Source organism: Leiobunum rupestre, chromosome 6, assembly GCF_980474605.1.
Source record: "Leiobunum rupestre chromosome 6, qqLeiRupe1.1.hap1, whole genome shotgun sequence".
Lineage (NCBI taxonomy): Eukaryota > Metazoa > Arthropoda > Arachnida > Opiliones > Sclerosomatidae > Leiobunum > Leiobunum rupestre.
In genome coordinates, this window is record NC_143389.1 from 16,388,812 (window position 1) to 16,409,807 (window position 20,996).

Consider the following 20,996-nt stretch of genomic DNA (forward strand, 5'->3'; position numbering starts at 1 on the left):
TAGAGAGCCCCTGCTTCTGATAGAGTTTAACCAGCTGAGAAAGCACAAAAATATTGTCGGAAATCCTTCTACCTCTTCGAAAACCTTACTGAGCTTCATCGAGCAAGCCGTTTAATTCCATATACCCGCTAATGCGTTCTTTCCAAAGAATGGCATACACTTTGTAGAAGACCGACGTTACTGCTATAGGACGATAGGAACTGAGTTCTTCCTCAGCCTTTCTCTTTCCTTTGAAAACCATAGTAACACGTGACTCTTTCCAGCTATCCGGAATATCATCTTGATGCATAATTTCGTTAAACAGAAACAAAATACAATCCTTTGCCGGTACAGCCAACTTCGATTTCGCGCGTAATCGAAGTTGGCTGTACCCAGGTAGCGCCCCGGTTCTTTTTATTTTAGGACTACACCACTGTGTAAAATACCTGAGAGGGGTCGATAAGGGCGTGAAATTTTAGTACAGCTCAAGTTACACCCAAGGAACACGGAAACTCTGTATAATTTTTTTTTGTTGCCTCACAGCCATTGCTCAGCAGTAAATTTGATATTGAAAAATCCGGTGCGTACAAACCAGCAGAAAAGTATCTTGGAGGAGGGCTCGTTTTAGGGTAAGTCAAATGGTTATTTTATAGGTGTGCAAAATATTTGGTTACAGCAAATAATTAGATCGAATACCAAATCAAATGTCCGCAAATATTAGTTTATCCTGATTATACAGTCGAATATACGAAAAGGCAAGTAAAAAATATTTCCTTTTTCTAAACTGGTCGGGGGTTTTAGGATTTGCAGGCCCTTCTCAGATGTTTTCTTAAAAATATACTTTGGCATAACGATACGTGGTGTGACCCTGAAATCATCCTGATTGGAAAAAGTATTCATTTCCTTTTTATGAGGAGCATCAAAGTAGACCTGTTCGTGTACTCAGTCCGCTGTTAGTCTCTTTTTTGGCTACATTATTGAGCCTTGAATTGATGTTATTGAGCCTCAAGTTGAGATTATTGAGTTTTGGAATTTTCCGAGCAGCAAAGTAAAAATTAAACTTTAAAACCGGTATTTGATCAGTTAACAGGGCCTGTTTTTTTGTTTTGTTTTTTTTTTTCATTCAAAATATTCGACCAAACTATTAGGCTTAGACGTTTTATATATTCGATTTGGTGTTTCACGTGGGTAAAAACCAAAATATTTGATATTCGAATCTATCTCAAAATTATATTTTACGGTTTTTAGCCTCTTCCTCTAGTATAAAGGTGGTGGTGGTGAAGGTGAATAATACAGTGTAAGCTAGGATACAGAACAGGCTATAACTCCGTATAGGACCCCGCGAAACGACGAATGCTCTTCAACGGCACTCGCAATAAATTTAATTCAGGCGTCATTCGATTGGTATTAGTTCTCTCTATCTATCTATCTACCTATGCCAGTGCTGAGCCGCGGTTTTTAATCAAAGGGGGATATTTCGCCCCCCGATTACGGCGTATAGGTCCCCGGGAATCGACGAATTATCTGCAACGGCACTCTATATAAATTTATTTAAGGCATCATTCAATTGGTATTAGTTATCTCTATCTACCATCTACATATGCCAGTGCTGAGCCGCGTTCTTTAATTAAAGGGGTAAATTTAAGAGTGCTCTTAGGAAGAGGCTATTATTGTGGCTGCGCCATCTTGTTATTAATTGTATTTATAAATAACCTAGTGCTTCTAGATTCTAAGTACGGACAGGGCTAGAAATAAAAACCTGGTCGTGATTTTTCAATCGGCAGTTTTATACTACTAATAGTAAAAACTTTTCGGTAGTTATCAGTGAGCTTTGAGTTGTTATTATTGCAATCAGAAATAAACTTAAAAATTAAATACCTTTTTATTTTAAACGTTAGTGCAATAAACAACTTTCTTACGTTACATATTATTATATTTTTAAGCTTAACCATAAGTCTATAATATTGTTAGATACGTTTGTCACTTTGAGGAATATTTTACTGAGAGCTAAAAACGGAGTGACGTCATCACAAGAAGAAAATCTCCCCCCAGCGATGCGCTGTCAAAGGCTACGCTCCACGCGTTAGCAAGCGAATGCAAAATCGCGACGAAGCCCGTAATGCAGTCTGTCTTGTGAATAGCTCTCAGTAAAACTTTTGCATGTGAAGAATAGGAAGTTTCACATTTATGTAATAATATTATACACTTATGGCCTAACAAAACCACACGGATAAACAGACGGTAGCTTAGAAACTGTGACGTTTCGGACTTTCGGTGACTTCTACCACCACATCGAACACCTATAATTTTTTTAGTTTTAAAAGAGCCTATTCCTGCTTATTGCTTCAGTAAAGGAGAACGCTGGAGGAAAAACCGGAAGCTTTTAACACCAGCGTTTCATTTCAACATCTTGGAGGACTTCATGCCCGTCATCAGTGTTCATTCAACGATTCTCATAGAAAAGCTGCGCGCTTGTGTGAATGAAGAACACATCAATATTACTCCGTTCATAGTTCTTTGCGCATTCGATATAATTTTAGGTAAGTCTCTACAATTATAAGAATTAGGCTTACATCGGAAGTGAAAATTTACGTCACTTATAGCGGTTCTATCACACATGACGCAAAACCCAAAACTTTAACGCCATTAGCAAAGTTTTTCCGGCAGCCAGGGAAATTCTACGGGAATGGAATATACGTTTATTAATCCATGCTTCCTTTAAGTGTCAATTCTGGTTTTGCATAAAAGCCATTCGCGACTGAAACGAGTCTAGTTAGCTTCTACGAGTGCCTATGATCTAGCGTCTGATACAGACAAATTAAAAAGTCATAAGAACGTTTTTTCTTAAAATAACTTATCAAAATATAAGCAAACGATGCGAAAATTATATAAAGATGCCAGTATCTTTATTTATGAAATCAAATTTACGAATAACGATGAGGAAAAACTAAAAGCATCTGCTTTAGCCGCTATCTATCTAGTTTCCAATGGGGAACCAAAGGGGGGCGTAGTGATAGTTTTCGGTCGCGTATAAACTGCCAAACCTTGAATAGCCTATATGAATTGATTTATTATTAAGTTTCTTAATTTTATATTAACGTAATACTTCACTTCAATACAGAAACAGCTCTCGGCACAAGGCTCTATGTTCAAAATAATCCATCTCACCCAATTCTTGTCTCTTCAAAAAGGTTCGTATTAATTGGTCCCTTTTTTATGTCGAGGCTGTGGTGCGTCAAGTAGCAACAATCCTTATGATTCCTGTGAATTAAAGTAATATAAGACGAATTAAAGTAATATAAGACGAATTAAAGTAATATAAGTCGAATTAAAGTAATATAAGACGAATTAAAGTAATATAAGACGAATTGAAGTAATATAAGACGAATTAAAGTAATATAAGATGAATTAAAGTAATATAAGATGAATTAAAGTAATATAAGATGAACTAAAGTTAGAAGAATAAATTAAATTTAACATTAATATAAAAATAATAACTTAAATATAAAAATAATAACTTAAATATAAAATTAATAACATTGATATAATATTAAAAATTGAGTTAGTTACGAAACGATCTCAAGGATAAAAACTTTTTAATAAAACAAAAAGTCGCTGCTAACTTTCAACCGTCCCCGAGGTCTACGTCAGGCACACTAATAACAATAACGCAGAAAACGTCCCGACAATACTTATTTTTTATTTTTTACAACCGACACTATTAGTTTTCGTTAATACTCCCCACAGTTTCGCCTCCCCATTCCCATCTTCTAAGTTTAACTCCCCTTCCCCCGTACTATTGATAAAAACACCTCCTATAAATTTTCGCCTAAAATAGTCAGGCTCCAGATAAACTTGTTCTGGATTTTCCCAATCTATTTTGTGTTTAAAGTCCCTAATGTTGTTTCATAAATGTAGATGGCGATTTAAGCGCTGGACTATATTCTGCCTTATTTCGTCTTGTTGTAACTACATAACTTTTTATAACTAGGCTTCTGGAAATATGGGTCAACAGAGCCTTTAGCAAGTTCCCAATCGAGGATTTTTTCTTCGAGTATACAAGCTATGGCAAGGAATTCGTTCATCATATGCTGGCTGTTAAAAAGCTCACAACAGGAGTAATTATACGATTCATAAATTTATATACCATGTCGCCACGGTTCTAGCGCAACATTTCCGCTTAATGTTTTTAAAATTTCCAAAAATAAAACTTCGCAGCGTGGCCAGATCGTTAAAATCTAATCCGATTAGGATCAGATAATAAAGCTTAAATCGAGTAACACCTTTTTAGTATCAAAATTAGGTGTTTGAAGTCCCACTTTAACCATCGTTTTCGATTCTTTCAGCGTCTTCTAGATTATGTTTCATATTAATTATTACAGTTTAAACACTTTTGAACCGGTAACAACTGTTATTTTTTTAATCAGTTTTTTTGAGATATGAATAAATTAAATAACGGATGTTTGGAAGCGTGCAGATTATTATAATAATAATAATATAATAATATAATACCCAAGGCACCACCACAGGCTTAAGTCATTTAACGACTTTTAATGCCTTTATTCCAGCAGGCAGGGTTACAATGCGTAGGAAGGTGGTGGTGAGCCCTTAATGCCAAGCAGCCCACTGGTCAGAGACTTATTATTTGACCCTTACTATACTGAATACAGCCAGATACTGGTGGTGGAAACGTTAATAAACATTCACAGTTCCCTCTCAACTGAAATGAATTTTTGTAATAGATTATAAAAGAAAGAAGGGCTAACCTGAAGCCTGTGTCAAATAACAACGTAGAAGGAGACAGAAACGGCATTAACGGGACACGAAAACGGCAGGCGTTTCTCGACCTGTTACTAACCCACCAAATGAATGATAGCTCTTCCTACACGGACAATGAGATCATCGCCGAAACGAACACTTTTGCGGGCGCTGTAAGTATACTTCACCTTTGTAGAATCTTTCTATCAATTTATTTGTGCAATAAAACTGCTTCTTCTTCAGCTAAACGTCATGCTAAAATTCTCAAGTTTTCGTCAATGTAAGCTAAGGCTTTAAATCGAAGGGGTTAAAGCCTTTGTGAGTTTTCGTTTCTTCCTCAAGTGAAATCTAATTTCATGACGTCACAAGTGGGCTGAATTAAAGATCGGATTTTTAATTTCTTAAAGGTTTTCGTTTTTTCCTCACGTCAAACTTTATTTTCGTGAAGTCACAAGTGGACTGAATTGCAGATTGATGAGAGAAAATGTTAATGTAAATCGAGGAGCCCCGCGTAGACCTGCAAAAATATTGAGCCTGGTAAAAGATTGACAGGGGAACAGGGCCGTAGCCAGGTCTTTGAGGTAGAGCAGGCAAGCCGTTTCATAGGACGGGCGAGTAGTAGAAACCCTCACACTTTCTTTTGAAACAAATGTTTCTTAGCTGGTTTTATTACATTTGCACATTGGTGTATTCGTTTAAAATTAGAGGCCGGCTTGCTTGAGTCCAGGGAATGTAGGGGCAGCTTCTCCTTTTTCGATATTTTAGAGAAGGTTCACGGCGGAACCTTCTAAGGTACCGGTTCGCGATTAGTCAGGAAAAGATTTGTACAGATTTGCGAGCCGTCTTTGGTTTGTATTTCTGTGGTGGGTATTGAAATAACAGAAAATTATAACTTAAATTTGCCCCAATTGCACAAAGATTTTGGCCCATCACGCCCTTCTTAAAGGCTGTACTAAATCTATTTATCTGATTTCATGCTTGCTCTCCACCGCTGAGTTTCCCAGGGACTTGAAACGTGCTGGTTTGTTCAACAACCCTGATGAGTAGCGTTAAATAATATATAAAAATTCCAAAACCTTGAAAATGTCACGATTTGGCTGATATTTACAAATAACAACTACCTTCCCCGATAGTATTTAACCTGAAAATAACACATTTCTAGGTAGTTTTTGAGCAAAATGCCTGAGGTGATCAAATTTAAACGCCCTGTATAAGATTTAACATAATATCGTTAACAGTTACAAATTAATAAACTTCATCATTATTATACATTGACTTAAATTAGTTAAAGAAAAATTAGGAGACCAAAGCTTGGATTCCAAAAGCTCTTTAAGTACGGAAATCCCGAACTTTTACGCCGTAGACGAATCTATTCAAACCGTTCAAGACAAGCTCTGAAACCATGTGGCTTAACTCGCCAAGGTTGATCGTGTTCCTAAAACTACTTCCACCTGGAAGCGCCTCAATAATGCTTCAGCGCCACGTTTTAATTTTTGCTTACAGGGAATAAAACCTCTAGTTCCAATATTGACCACTGCCTCCTACGGCTTTTTATATTTTCGGCACTGCTTAGTGGTTGGTTGTTTAGGTAATGCCTAATAAATCGTTGCAAAATTTGTTCAGAATTTTTCAATTTCAAATTAAAGGTATTGTATCAAGATTGTGATTGGGGGTGTTACATTAAGATGGGGACTCGGGGGCTAAGTCATCTGGCGACTTGTGCCGATTAAACGAGTTACAGTAAAAGTAAAAATATAAGTGACTCGAGGACATGATAACCAAACCAAAGATAAAAAGGTAGTGAAAATAAGATTGCTTATAAAAATTTAATTTGAAAGACATAACGAATAAATATTTCAATTCTTCGAATTCATTCCTAACTTAAAATAAAATCTTTTACTTTTGATTTAAATGTATTAAATCTGTTCAAATCTTTCAGTGTGATAATCTATTAAGTTAAAAAGCTTAATCCCCTTATAGAATAGTAATTTTTTTAGAAAAAGAACATTAAATTTGTGTAAAGAACCGTGATATGACAAATGGCAAAACATATTTGTGAAAATGTTTTCACTCTATAAAATGGAAGGATTAAAATTGGTATAAGTGAAAATTCTTTGAAGGTATGTTTATTAGGAAAAGAGGTATTTTAAATTTATACAGAGGCTCTTCGGAAGTAACTAATTGTGGTCTATTTAACGTTTAACCTTTGGTTTTAAATTTATTATATATTATATTTTTATAATTGAAAGAATTCTTTATTGTATTCCATTGGGAATTTGTTTGCTTTTATTTCACATTCTTTTCTGACTCATTTGTCTCACGCGACATAATTTAAAATCTAGTGCTTTTAAATTTATAATAGTAGTCTTAAAATAATGGATTGATAAAATTATTTATGTTATGAGAGTTTCTCCAGTTAAATTTTTATATTTATAATATACCATGGTAATTAATAAGTGTTATATTTATTTTACAGAAGGTACTTTTTTGTTATTTTTTGGCTAGTTTTAGTAGAACGCCTATTTGTTTCAAAGATTGTACGCAATTTTTAGTTAAAAGGAACCACCTATGGACTACATTGTAAAGGAATAGAAAATTAGCGAATAAGTAGATTAGTCTATTATGAAAAGGGATAATAAAGCTTAACCCTAAACAAATTTGAAGAAATTTAAAAACTTACTAATAGCTCGTACCGATAGGTCTTCGAGCGAACAAAAAGACGCGAAACTCGGACCAAATAGATTTTCGAGTGAAAAACTAAATTAAATTAAATAAAATAGCCAGAAATTCCACCGGTAGACTGGTTTCGTCCTATTTGGGACTCGTCAGTACCGTGCGGGAAATCTGGCTTGCGACTATAACACCGAATAGAGAAATTTTTAATATTAAGGCCGAGGGGTTGGTCACTCCGCGAACTCGGTGTACACTGTCGTACCTCTGACTGTGCTAATAAGAGTTCGTGAACTCTTAAAAATCCGTACCTTTAACAGTACTAAGTACGCGAACTCGGTATACAAGTCATCCGAGAGTGTCTTACCCCTCGATTTAGGCTTAGTTTCTCTTTTCGGTGTTATAGACGCAAGCCAGATTTCCCGCACGGTACTAACGAGTCCCAAATAGGACGAAACCGGTCTACTGTTGGAATTTCAGGCTATTTAATTTAATTTAATTTAGTTTTTCACTCGAAGATCTATTTGGTCCGAGTTTCGCGTCTTTTTGTTCGCTCGAAAACCTATCGGTACGAGCTATTAGTAAGTTTTTAAATTTATTCAAATTTGTTTAGGGTTTAGCTTTATTGTCCCTTTTCATAATGGACTAATCTACTTATTCGCTAATTTTATAATCCTTCAAAGATTGTACAACATTACAAAATGTTTTTGATTTATTTATAGCCAACTGTTAAAGAATTATAATTGAAAAGTTGATTAACATTGACATATTTATTATTTTTAAAATAATAAGAGGATGGGTCTGACATTGAATGTTAAAGTTTGAGCGGATGGCTCTCTTTTGAAGAATTTGAAGATTCGAAAGATTATATTTTGAGGCTTTATTACGTAGAATGTATTTATTTATTCGCGACCGAAAACTATCGCTACGCCACCTTTTTGTTCACCATTGAAACCTAGATGGGTAGCGCCTAAAGAAGACGCTATTAGTTTTTCCTCGTCGTTATTCGTAAATTTAACTTTATAAATAATGATAATTGCATTTTAAAATAATTTTTGCATCGTTTGCTTATATTTTGATAAGTTTATTTAAGAAAAAACGTTCTTATGACTTTTTAATTTGTCTGTTGCAGACGCTAGATCATAGGCGCAACCTAGACTCGTTTCGGTCGTGAATACTGTCGGGAGATTAAGTTGAGACAGCTCGCCGACATCAGGGTCCAGTTTTCCCCGGTATGAGACGGGGAAAAAGAAAAAGTCACTAACGTGCACTTCAATCTCGTTGGAAGTCGTCAGTTTTGGGGAACCAATGAGATACCGTGTTTATTTGATTATTTTAGTGGTAAGAAACACTAAAAATCGTCTCAACATAGTCGTTCTCCCGAAGTAGAAATAAATGAATTCTTGTTAATACTTTAAGCGTATTTGCAACGCTACGAGCAAGCACCGAATATGCGTACCAACACTACAAATCCAACTTAAAAACCAATATTTTTCTTAGGGCCATGACACGACATCAGTTGGAATTATATTCACCTTGTACCTTTTGGGACATCACCCGGATGTTCAACAGAAACTATACGAAGAAGTGACCAACATTTTGGAAGATGATCTCAAAAGGCCAATGACAGTGGATGACCTGAGAGAAATGAAATATTTGGATTGCGTACTAAAGGTAAGATGACTCAATTTCAAGTAATTACGGACACGGTCCAAGAAGCTGACATATTGTTAAATTTAAATCGGTGTTGCTTACGATCAAACAATAAAAATAAAAGGGTTAAGAAATCTGAAAAAAATCAGCCATCTACGGCAGTTTTTCTAAAGCTGATACTTTTTAAAATTTTAAAAGAAATAGGAACAACATTGAAAATTTATCTGCTAACACGCGACAAGATAATTTTTAAGGTAACTAGCGTCAATCACGTCTATCTTCAGTAAACACTTGTGGTTGAAATGTTAAATGCGTTGATCCATCTTAGATATCATACTCTATCTAGGAAACTGGAGAAAAGTAGGTTGAAAAAACTTTTCAGGGTTAAAAAGACATTGAAAAAAAATCATAAATGCAATTGGAATTGTGTTTCTATCCATAACGTTTAATGAGTTAACACTTATTTATGTCTTCATTTGCTATTGTCAGACCAATTGCACAGCGTAATAAAACTCACTCCCACCTCGAATTAAGGGTATCTATGAGCGTTCTACATTCATGATTTCACGCAAACGACATTTGCATTTTTAGTTCACTTTTGTGATTTGACTGGCTCCTTTAAAAAAGACCATATCGTTTTACACTAGAACATAGACCACCTAGCTCACTTAGCAGCTGGTTTTTTGTCTGTTAGCAGACGCTTTGTGTTTTCAAATGGCAAATCGTCTATTATCAAACATAAACCCAGCATCTAATACACTTATCTCACGTGGCTCTTGTAAACTGACGAGGCTAACTCAGGAGCTGTAGTCATATTACTATTTATCTTTATAAAAAATATGACACTTGGGTATGTTTTAGTACAACCTGTCAACCTTTCTTCACAGAAAAAACCCCCAAAAAATATATCGCATGAATTACATTTCCGGGCAGTGGCGGCGCACTAATTATTTTAGTCAAATAAGCTAAATATGTGTGGCCCTCAAATTGAATTTTTTTTAATAATAAAATAATAATAATCAGCTAGGCTAATACCCAAGGCACCACCTTAGGCCTAAGTCATAAAGCGACTTTTGAAGCCTTTAATTCAGGTGGCCGGGTTACAATGCGTAGGAGGGTGGTGGCAAGCCCTGCATGCCACGCGTACGAGCCAACAGCTCCCTATACACTAACTATTACCGTTAACCTCAACAAGTTTTTATTTCCCAAAGCTAGAAAAATATATTGATTTACCCTCAAAATTTAAATTTCTACGCTTCTTGTAATGAATCTTAGTATAGAATGTTAAAGAAGGTAAAATTTAACGCCGAAACGACTTCGCTAATTTTATTACTTGGGTCCTCTTGTTAGGATTTGGGCGATACTCGTTAAAATTTGCACGCGACACGACCTTTCTAATAGGAGGTATGGCAGGCTTATTAATCCGCTTTTATACCCTCACATGGCGGCGTATTTTCTAGGGCATGATGAATTTTAAGGTCCACCAATTTCTACAGTCCCTTCTATCTTGCGAAGATTCGCGTACCCTACGGCATGGCTTCGTCTTCCCTTAAAGGGCCGCAGAATCATTGGAATTTTAAGGGCAGGGCGTGTTTTGGGAAGCGAGAACGTATGCTTGAGCCGGAAGAGGAGGAGCTTCCTGAAACTCACCCCGAAATTTTCAAACGATCCTGTGAACGTTTAAGCTTGGTAGACTGCGAGATCAGACTACGAAACAGACGACGTTATGACGTCAGGTAAGTGATTCTTCACAAGATAGATCGGAATCGCCTAAATCAAAACCGTCCGTTACGTTGGCAAATAATAAATTTTTTATTCGACATTTACTATCGATTGCTTTAATTTGAGTTTGGCAGAGTAATAAGGAAGATAAACCAACAAAGACTAACACTTTCAGATTACACAGACGCTTTTGGGTTCTATATTAATTAATTAATATAAAAATATAAAATAATATATTATAATATAATATAATATAATATAATATAATATAATATAGTATAATATAAATGTATTAAAAATTTTCTTCATATTTATGAACTTCTGGTGTTGGCCACTACGTTGCTCTGTGGAAACCGAAAGGGGTAATTTATCAGTGGCAAAGAAAGGTGGTAATAAGGAAAAACTTAACCGCGCAATAAGTGTCATAGTTATAGTTATGAGACGGGTTAGGTCACCACTTGGAAACGCGTAGGGGAACTTTTAGGAGTGAAGATTGTAAAGTTATGTCTACACCTAGATTTGATTTCGGTCGGCGGCGACGTTTGGCGAAAATCACTCGGCGGCGGTAGCGGGACGGGGTAAAAATTTTATCCCCCTTTTGAAAATTTGGGGGGAAAAATTCCAAAACGTTTTTGAACAAAAAAAAATAAAGTTAAGTAGAAAAGCTCAAACAATTTCCGACGGCGGTATCAAAATTTCAACTTTCCCCTTTAACGTTTTCGACGCGGTGGATTAATTTGTCAAATATATTAATTATGTGGAAATCTATATTTACAGGAATCGCACAGACTCTATCCGCCGATTCCTTTGATCTCTCGAAAACTCACTAATGGCTTTAATATTGGTAAGATAATTCTTCAAATTCACTTACAGTCTCATCTGAGACTGCGCAAACTGCGCATAGAGCTTCCGTCGATTCTCACATAGGAGTTTATGGTAATGTTATTTCAGATATAAAATTATCTGTATTTACGTTAAAAAAACCGCAGATCAGTTGATATGGGTGAAAATGCAAACCAGATTATTCATACTCAAAACTAATCAGAATTGATCTTTAACTGGAAAACAGATGGTGAGCGGATTGCAATAGCCTCGCGGATATATAATTTCATATATATATATATATATCGCTGTTTAGTGGATTAAGTTGTTTTCGGGGACTTGTAAATAGATGTTTTAAAAAATTAAATGAATGAAATGTAGTCAGAGCTTGGTTAGTATAGTCTTTACGCTAAACATAGCCCGTGCTCGTAGACTTGTAAACGAGAGGCCAGCCTAAAAAAAAATTCTTTGAAGACTTATAAATCTTTAGAAATGTAAAAATTCAAAAATAATCGAAAATAATCTTAGAAAATCCTAAAAATCAGAAATGACTTATGAAAATCAGGAAATGTAAAAAACACGTATTGTATACCTTAAAAATCAGATTATTATAAAAATCATAAGTGAAATTTCTAGAAATCTGAGAAATTTCGCGTAAATAAAAATCCTGGAAATCATGACAAAAATTCGAGAAATCTTTCATGCAAATCTTAAAAATTCAAGATTATTTTAGAAAAAAAAATCCTAAATTATTTTCGAAATCATAAGATCCAAGGTTATTTTCAAAATCACAAAATAACTTTGTTTCGAACAATATCTTTAAAAAGCTACGGAAATCGTTGGCCAACAGAAATCTAATGTACAATATTTACTTTAATGGCTGGCACTCGTTTGTAAAAGTAAGAGCTACGTTTAAGATGAAGTCTTTTTCTTTAATAGGCGCTTAAATAAAAAATCTTCCCAGAAATTACCAAGAAATAATATTTCCGACAGCCAGGACTCATAAGTTACTATTTATATAGTGCTTGTTGAAATATTAGAAAGCTGGATACTTTTCTCGAACATAATATCGGCTCTTTGCTGAGCCTTAACCAGCCAAAAAAATACCTGGTTAAAAGGAAACACTTGTTGCATACCGTACTCCAATTGGCTTAAATATGACTTTTTGGCTAGCCATTCTAGGGGCTGTTCACAAATTACGTAACGCAGAAAAACCACTTTTTGGACTCCTCCCCTCCCCCTCGTAACAAAAAGTAACAAATGGAAAGACCCCTCTTCTCAAATTACGTAACAAATATCGACCCCCCCCCCCCTTATATAATTTTAGTACGTAACAACTAATATGCTGGCAATAAAGTACAATAAGATCAGGTACTACATTTTATTTGTAATTTACATTTGAAATTACAACTGTTTTTTTATGCAACACTTTAATACCCACGGGTTTTATTGTGGTGTCTTATGTGGGAACGCTTTTCCGTAAGCAGATATGAGGGACATAAATTGTTCATTTTTAACAACGAAAAATCAATCTAAACTGAGGAAAAAATTAAAAACTTTAAAATTTACGTGGTAGATCCGGACTAATCGTTCTCGCACCTTTGTCCATCCCTCTAGCGGGGGAAATAGGCGAAACTGTAGATCAAGGTCATATGAAATTCTTTTAAACGTGAGTAAGCCAATGAAAATGCTTATGTTTTTAAAAATTGCGACTGTTTCTGAAAGTTATGAAAATTTTATTCTACGATGTTAAAAATAAGACGTAACATTTTAGTCGACCCTCCCTCCCCCCACGTAACAATTCATAACGCTTGAACCAACCCCCCCTCCCCCCTACCGCGTTACGTAATTTGTGAACAGCCCCCTAATCGTTTAACCGACCGACCGGAAATAGTTCCTTCCCAGATGAATTTGGAGAGGAGAGTAAAAACCGAGTATCTTTTATTGAAGCGTCCATTAAAAATATATATTTGTATAAATATAATGGGGAAATTTATATTTTAGGGGACGTGAGCATCCCAAAGAGGACAATCGCCGTGGTGCTGATTTCCGAGCTTCATCGTGACCCCGAAGTGTTCCCAGACCCAGACACGTTCAACCCTGACCGCTTTCTGCCGGAGAATGCTCGAGGGCGACACCCGTACGCTTACACCCCTTTTTCGGCTGGGCCCAGAAACTGCATTGGTAAGTCATTAAAAGTAGCCTGTGAACCATGCTCAATCCTTTTTATATCCAAAAACTCCCGGATATAATGTATCAGGATTATTCCAAAAAACCAAATCAATTATTGTAAAATAAAGCTGCTAGCTTTACCGTTTTTGAGTCGTCCAAAGTAACAAAGGTTCTAAATTTTCATTGCTCAAAAATCATCAACCAAAAGACATTAGTATCCTAGTTTCACTTAAGCCTAAACCTAACCTAAGCCTAAGCCTAACCCTAACCTAAGCCTAAGCCTAACCCTAACTTTAACCTAAGCCTATATCTAAACCTAAGCCTAACCCAATCTACAGTTACCTAAATGAATTAAAATGACAGGAAAAACTAGGTCTAGCCCTCATTTCGCATATTTCATAGACCCGGATAAGAAACAAGATGACGTAATTCACAGCCAATGAAATTGGGCACCGTTGCTACGTTTAGTCGCTTCTTATTAATTCACCATTTGTCTGTAAAATAAAGTTATTAGTACCTTAGGACTCGCAAAGAACGTAATTAACTCTTAACTAAACTAAAAAGAAGCTCTCATCAAAATATCACAAATTGTACACCCAAGTTCATTTGAAAAATATTGATTTTAATATCAAGAGTTGATATCTTCGTGAATATTTGAGACAGAAGAAGACGTTTAATTCTTCGTTCTCAAATCTTGATAACCTGTGAACCCTAAGTGCGTAATACGTTCATGGATACTTTCCATTAAAGAAATGCACACGTTTCTTAAAGGGCAAAGCAAGTGGCCATGCAGGGGGGGGGGTCGGGATTGATTTGGTACTGTTTTCTTCTACAAGTCGTAAGTTGCTTTACCAAGGAGGATTTGATACTGCACGAAATTATAATTATCCTTGGTGTAACCACGTGGTGTAATTTCGATTATCTAATCTTACCTCACCGCCAACGAACCCAGGATTTTAGGCTAAGCTTAATTTACTTATTTCGTAGAAAAGAACTGAGCTAGAGCGTTCTATAAATCCGGTGTGGTGTGCTTTCCCCCTTTTGAGTTTGGAGGAGGTGAAGGTTTGGCCGGTTTTTCGAGTGAGTGAAAAATATTTATCTGACAAACCCGTAAGAAATTGAGAGCAGTCGAGTTTTGGGAGCTGAAATTTTCAAACTAAAGACCATCAACCACGATGAGGTTGTCTAACAAATTCCAGTACTCTAACAAGAGTACTTTTAAAGGTATCAGTTGAACATCGTCTTTAACACGTTATCAACTTAACGGCCTTCTTGATTTTGGCCTCAACTTCCTATTTCGCAAATCAGATCGAGTCAAAGCTAGTTAACCATAAAATGTGACGGGGAACAACTTTCTAATTGTAACCAACTTCGTAGCTCTTACGGTTCTCAAGTTAATTTTCGAATGACCTTGAAGACATGGTTCAAGGTCATTGACATTTTCATAGTTGGTTGACCCCCTGAGCGCTCTATAACAACCTACAATTTCAAAATCGTAGCTAAAACACATTTTGAGATATTCGCCCTGGTCCATTTTTTAGTTAACACCCTGTATTATAATATAATATTATAAATATATTATATTATATTATAATATTATAATTATAATATTTTCAATTATGAAACATTAAGCCTTTCACGCGGTGTTTCTCTGCCGCTAACCTCACACACTTGGCCGTTAATCCAGTTTCCCTTAACAATTTCCCAATCATTATACCCCGACAGAATATTTATCCTAAGACCATAGATTTATCTTTGTTTTATTTTGTTTCTTTTGAATAATTGGGCTACTTTTTTGTTTATAGCATCAAATTTGTCGGTGAGCTCGGAAACTTCACTTTCCTCGGCCATTTTCGAGACTAAAGAATGCATGGATTTGGCTATCGCTTAAGAACCGCTAGAGGCACATTTATATAAAATAAACGAGGCAAATGTGGTTGTGCTTTTTTAAAGAGGGAAAGGCTATGGCAGATAGTGCATGCGCAGTCATTCTTTTTATCTCTAAGATAATTTAACCCCTGCGTGGCCACTTGCGTTACCCATTAAGCGCCTGAGTATTTAATTTGCTTATGGTTCTAAAGAGTCAAGAAATACATTTCGGTACTTAGAAAATGTTGGGCGCAAGTTCAAGACATTAAGAAACACCAAGTTCAGGAGTTCCACTTTTTTCAGTTACAAATTCCCTGACTTGCACAGGTTGTCCTAGACCATTTCAGAGATTTCCCCTGACTCATTTTAAGCCAAATCACGGCCATTTTTAACCTAGATTTTAGTAAACGTTTATCATACGTATTTTTCTGTCATACGATAGTTATCGATTGTGGGTAAGATAAAGTTATCTTATCAGGCTTGTTGAGAAACTATTGATTTTGATTTCCAGGCCAGAGATTCGCCATCATGGAGGAGAAGATGCTGATCGCCGATATTATTAGGAACTTTGAATTGAAATCGCTGGATGACCGGGATAAAATCGTCGTAGTTCCGGAAGTGGTGGGCAAACCCAACAGAGAAATTCGAATGAAAATATCTTTGCGTCAAAAGAATGATATTTAATATTTACTACTGGATAGCAATAATGGCCATTAATAAAGAATTTTTTTCAATATCAATGTGATATTTTCTTAGCAAATTTGACCACCAATTTTGTATAAGTAATTAATCAGTACATCACAAAGCGAGAAATGGTAAAACCAAATGGAGAATGGCTCATATGTTGAGACGGTTTTTAACGTTTCTTCCAATCCACCTCATGGTCTGCCAGTATGCTCTAACCCAGCCACCTGTTTAAAGGCATTAAAAGTCGCTAGATGACTTGGTGCCTTGGGTATTTGCCTAGCTGATTTTTATTATTATTTCATTGGTCTTGGGGTATACTTTGTGGTTCAAGGGTTTAATAAGGGCAGAATCTTTGCGAAACCTTTATGGCCAAATGTTTTAGTAAGGTTGTTGTGATAGGATCTTTATGATTAATCAAGCTACGTAAATACGAAGGAACTTTATTGTCTGGCTACATAATACACAATGAGTCGTGCGCGTCTATTCCCATTTAGTTCTTTCACTTCCGATGAGTGATAGGGCCACCTATGGGCACGAGTTATTATGTTTATTCTATTCGGGTTAATATTACATCAACTTTCTTTTTTTTTGACGATTGTCCATACCGAATAGGAGGCTTCACGACTCTGTACGGTTTGCCTGTTATGTTGATAGGGCCTTGGATGTGATTCTGTGGTACCTGTGGGTGATAGTAGTTGTTCTGTCGATGGCTCTGGTTGAGTTACGTCTAGAGGTTGTGGTCGCAGGTGATATCGGGTGCGGCGTAATATTTTACCTACGGCGGTTTTGATGAGGTAGGAATGCGGTGGCTCTGCCAGTGCGGTAATGGTTGCTGGTATCCAGGTTCGGTGTCCTGCATAGTATAAAACTTGTTGACCGATTTGTAAGGTTTCTGGCGTGAGGTGACGACGATCTTGATTGTTATTGACCATCTGGTCCTGGCGAGCTTTTAATGTGCGGTCGATGTGATCCGTTGGAAAATGTGGGCGGAGTGACGCATCATTTGTTGTTAGCGGAGTCCTGATTCTGCGACCCATAAGCATTTCCGATGGAGATGGGAGATGGCCAATGGGTGTAGCATGGTACTCCATGAGTACGCATTGTAAATCCTTACCCTCTTGTTTTGCTTTAATCAACATATTCTTTATCGTTTGTACCGTGCGGTCGGTCATTCCATTCGAACGTGGGTAATGGGGGCTCGACGTGACATGTGTGACGCCCCACTGCTGAAGGAATTGTTGGAATTGATGCGAAGAAAAGGGTGGGCCGTTGTCAGAAACCAGTCTTTGCGGTGCTCCATGGCGAGAAAAATTAGGGTTTAGAAATTTAATTGTGGATGAGGCATCGGTGGTAGGCAACTCTGCTGCCTCAACGGAGTAGTAGTCTACTATCAGTATGAGATTCTGTCGTTGCACATGGAATAGGTCCACCCCGACAGTTTCCCACGGTAAAGTTGGTGTGGTGTGTGGAATCATCTGAAGCGGCAAGTTGGCAGGATCTCGGAAAGGACAGATGGAGCAGCGGCGAACAAATTCGGTGATGTCGGAGGTTATAGATGGCCAATATACGTTAATTTTCGCTTTAGCCAGGCAAGCATTCACTCCCTGATTCGCCACATGGATTTGGGTCATTGTGTCGTGACGAAGACAGTCAGGTACATACAAGCGATCACCTCTGTAGAGGAGTCCTTCAGACTCGTGTAGTTCTTCTTTTAGAGCCCAAAAAGGGCGAAGTGAAGGAGGGAGCTTGTTTAGACTATTTGGCCATCCGTTGCGGGTATATTGAAGAAGAGTTTGCAAGGTGTTCTCTTCTGCGATTGCTTGCCGAAAAGTGGATCGTTTGGAAGGAGAGAGTACCGTGAGCGAGTGAACAGCGGCACATGGTCCTTCTAGCTCATGTGTATCAATCATCATATGCGTTTGAGGGGCCCTTGAGAGTGTGTCCGCCACTGGAAGACGAGTTCCCGGAACGTACACCATCGTGAAGCTGTAGCGCATGAGACGGAGTACCAATCGTTGTAGGCGTGGAGACAAGAGACTGAGCGGTTTGTGGATTATGGCCGTCAAGGGATTGTGGTCCGTCGGTATTGTAAAGTTTGTACCCCGCAACATAATAATGAAAATGTTCGCAAGCGTGAACGATGCCTACCAACTCTTTTTCAATTTGTGCGTACCGCTGTTGAGTACTGTTAAAGGTGGTGGAAGTGTACTCAATCGGCTTGTTGTTTTGTAGTAAAACTGCTCCAACGCCAATAGGGCTGGCGTCCACAGAAATAGTGGTATGGGATTTGGCGTCATATAGCGCCAGAACTGGTGCGTTGGTGAGTAACGTCTTGACTCGTTGAAAGGCTACTTCGGCGTTGCTGTCCCAGTGGAATGTAGTGTCCTTTTTGAGGAGTGAACGGAGGGGGGGCAGTCTCTTGAGAGTGACCTGGTAAAAACTTGGTTAGGAAATTTACCATGCCCAGAAATCGTTGCAGGGCCTGTTTATCAATTGGAGATGGTAAGGCATCTATCGCCTTGGTCTTATTAGGATCAGCATGTATCCCAGTGGACGTGATGATATGTCCTAGGTATCTAACCGTGGACACCGCCAACTGCATTGATGAGCTGAACGTTAAGCCTGAGTGACGGGCTCGATCGAGAACACGACGCAAAAGTGGTGAGTGGTCTTGGGCCGTACGTGCGATCGGCAGAAAATCATCTGTCGAAATCTTGATGTCTGGAAAGAGGTGTGGTGGGTAGATGTCCTGCATCGCTTTCTGAAAGATTTCCTTAGCGGTGCAAATGCCGTACGGTAGCCGTAGAAAACGGTAGCGACCGAATGGTGTGGCGAAAGGAACATAAGTACGAGCTTGGTTCATCGAGCTTTATTTGCCAAAAAGCGCTCTTGGCATCTAACACCGTGAACAAAGCAGATCCATGCACAGAAGAAAAGATTTCCTGTGCCGTTGGAGAAGGATGGGTTTGTCTTTTTATAGCTTTGTTCAACTCACGGGGATCCAGACATAGGCGAAGTGAATCATTTGGTTTTGTGACTATTACTAGGCCATGAACCCAGTCAGTGGGTTCGGAGACCGGGGCGATGACGCCGTTTGATTCCATTCGTCGTAGTTCCTGAAGGACCCTGTCGTGATAGGCTTGAGGTACTTTCCGGGCTGCTGTGGCATAGGGAATGGCGTTGGGCTTCAGGTGAATGTGGTGGACACCAGGAAGTTTTCCAATCGTGTCAAAGCAATCCTGGTATTCCGCTATGATTTCCCGTGCTGTCAATTCCGTGGTCGCTGTTGTGTTGTCCACCCGTACGGTTGTTTTCATAGAAGTTGGGTGATGTACCAGTACCGGTGCCGTCACTGCGAGGGATGCAGGGTGATTCCGGATAATGAATCCAAGTGCCACGGTGGCAGCGGCACCGAGAATGGGAGATGTAGTGGTGAGGAACAGTGTATCGACAAAACTCCTAGAATTGGTACACTGTGTCCGGAGTAGGACGAGATACGATATTGAGGCGGAGTAAGTGCTGGTCGGAATGGTAACAAGTCGTAAACAGTTTTGGGTATAATGTTTACTTGTGATCCCGTGTCCAGCTTGAAAGAGTCTGGTAAGTTACCCAGAAGTACCGTATCATACCATTCTTCACCGTGGGTTTCTATGCAGACAGGTGGGATTTCCGCTGTGGTGTCGCAAAACAGAGTCATCGTGAGAGAGTGTAGGTAGAGGGTATGCATGTCAGGTGGTGTCGTGGGATGCAAGGCGATCACTAGAAATGGTAAGAGAGTCAGTTTGATAGTTGAGCTCTGGAAGACCTGAACAGTAGGAGCTCTGGTCGTCTTGTGGGTCCCATGATGTATAGGGAACAGTATGATCGGCTTGAGCAAAATATTGCGTATGGTATGGGGCGACAGATAGTTCATACGCAGACCGAGTAGAGCGGCATGAACTCGCCCAGTGACCCCGGCGTTGACAAGAGTAACAGGTAGAATTCGCAGCTGGGCAGTGACCCTGTAGGTGAGAGATTCCGCAGTTGCGACAAGACGGGGTAGCAGTGTTCGATGGAGGTGGACGACCTCGTGGTAGTTCAATCGGCCGTGTGGCATGTGCAACAGTAGGTCGCGAAAATCGTGTCGACGGTGGGAGACGTGGGGCCGACGAATAGTGATGAGGTGGACGGTAAGTCTGGGCAACCGTGTGAGAACGACCCCGAAAAGCATGACCACCACGATGAGCAGGTGTATACCGCAGATCATCCAACGAGACAGTGGTGGAGGGAATGCTGTGCGGAAATGACTTGGGTGGTGCAAGAGTCTTAGCATGGCGGGAGGAGGCCTCTTCCGATTGACATAACTCAACCACTTGGTGTAATATAATCGTACGTTTAGTTAGAATTTTCTTACGAAGAAGTAGTAGTAAACTAAATATGAACATGTAAAAATCCAAGATGGCCGCCAAGATGGCCACCAAAACAACCCCCCACCCCCCCAAAATATTTTCCAAAAATTTTTGTCCTTGGAAAAATTGAAAAACATATTTTTGTTTTCAATCTCAAATTTCACCTTGAAGATGATCTTTGACCTCGACGCCTGACACCTGTACACAACCACTAAGCCTCGGTCTATACTCCCAACAAGTTTGGTCACGATCGGACAAGGTCGAACCGAGATATGG

At 38.3% G+C, this 20,996-nt stretch overlaps 1 protein-coding gene across 1 annotated transcript; it reads left to right on the top strand.

The window, feature by feature from the left end:
- The first annotated feature begins 888 nt into the window (after positions 1 to 888).
- LOC149939545 (cytochrome P450 4c3-like) lies at positions 889 to 16,334 on the top strand. Its single transcript, XM_090179157.1, has 9 exons — positions 889 to 931; positions 2,295 to 2,519; positions 3,101 to 3,170; positions 3,971 to 4,097; positions 4,722 to 4,910; positions 8,908 to 9,081; positions 11,560 to 11,626; positions 13,609 to 13,788; positions 16,157 to 16,334. The coding sequence occupies exons 1-9, from the start codon at positions 889 to 891 to the stop codon at positions 16,327 to 16,329; spliced, it is 1,248 nt and encodes a 415-aa protein (XP_090035283.1). The 3' UTR covers positions 16,330 to 16,334.
- The last annotated feature ends 4,662 nt before the right edge of the window (positions 16,335 to 20,996 follow it).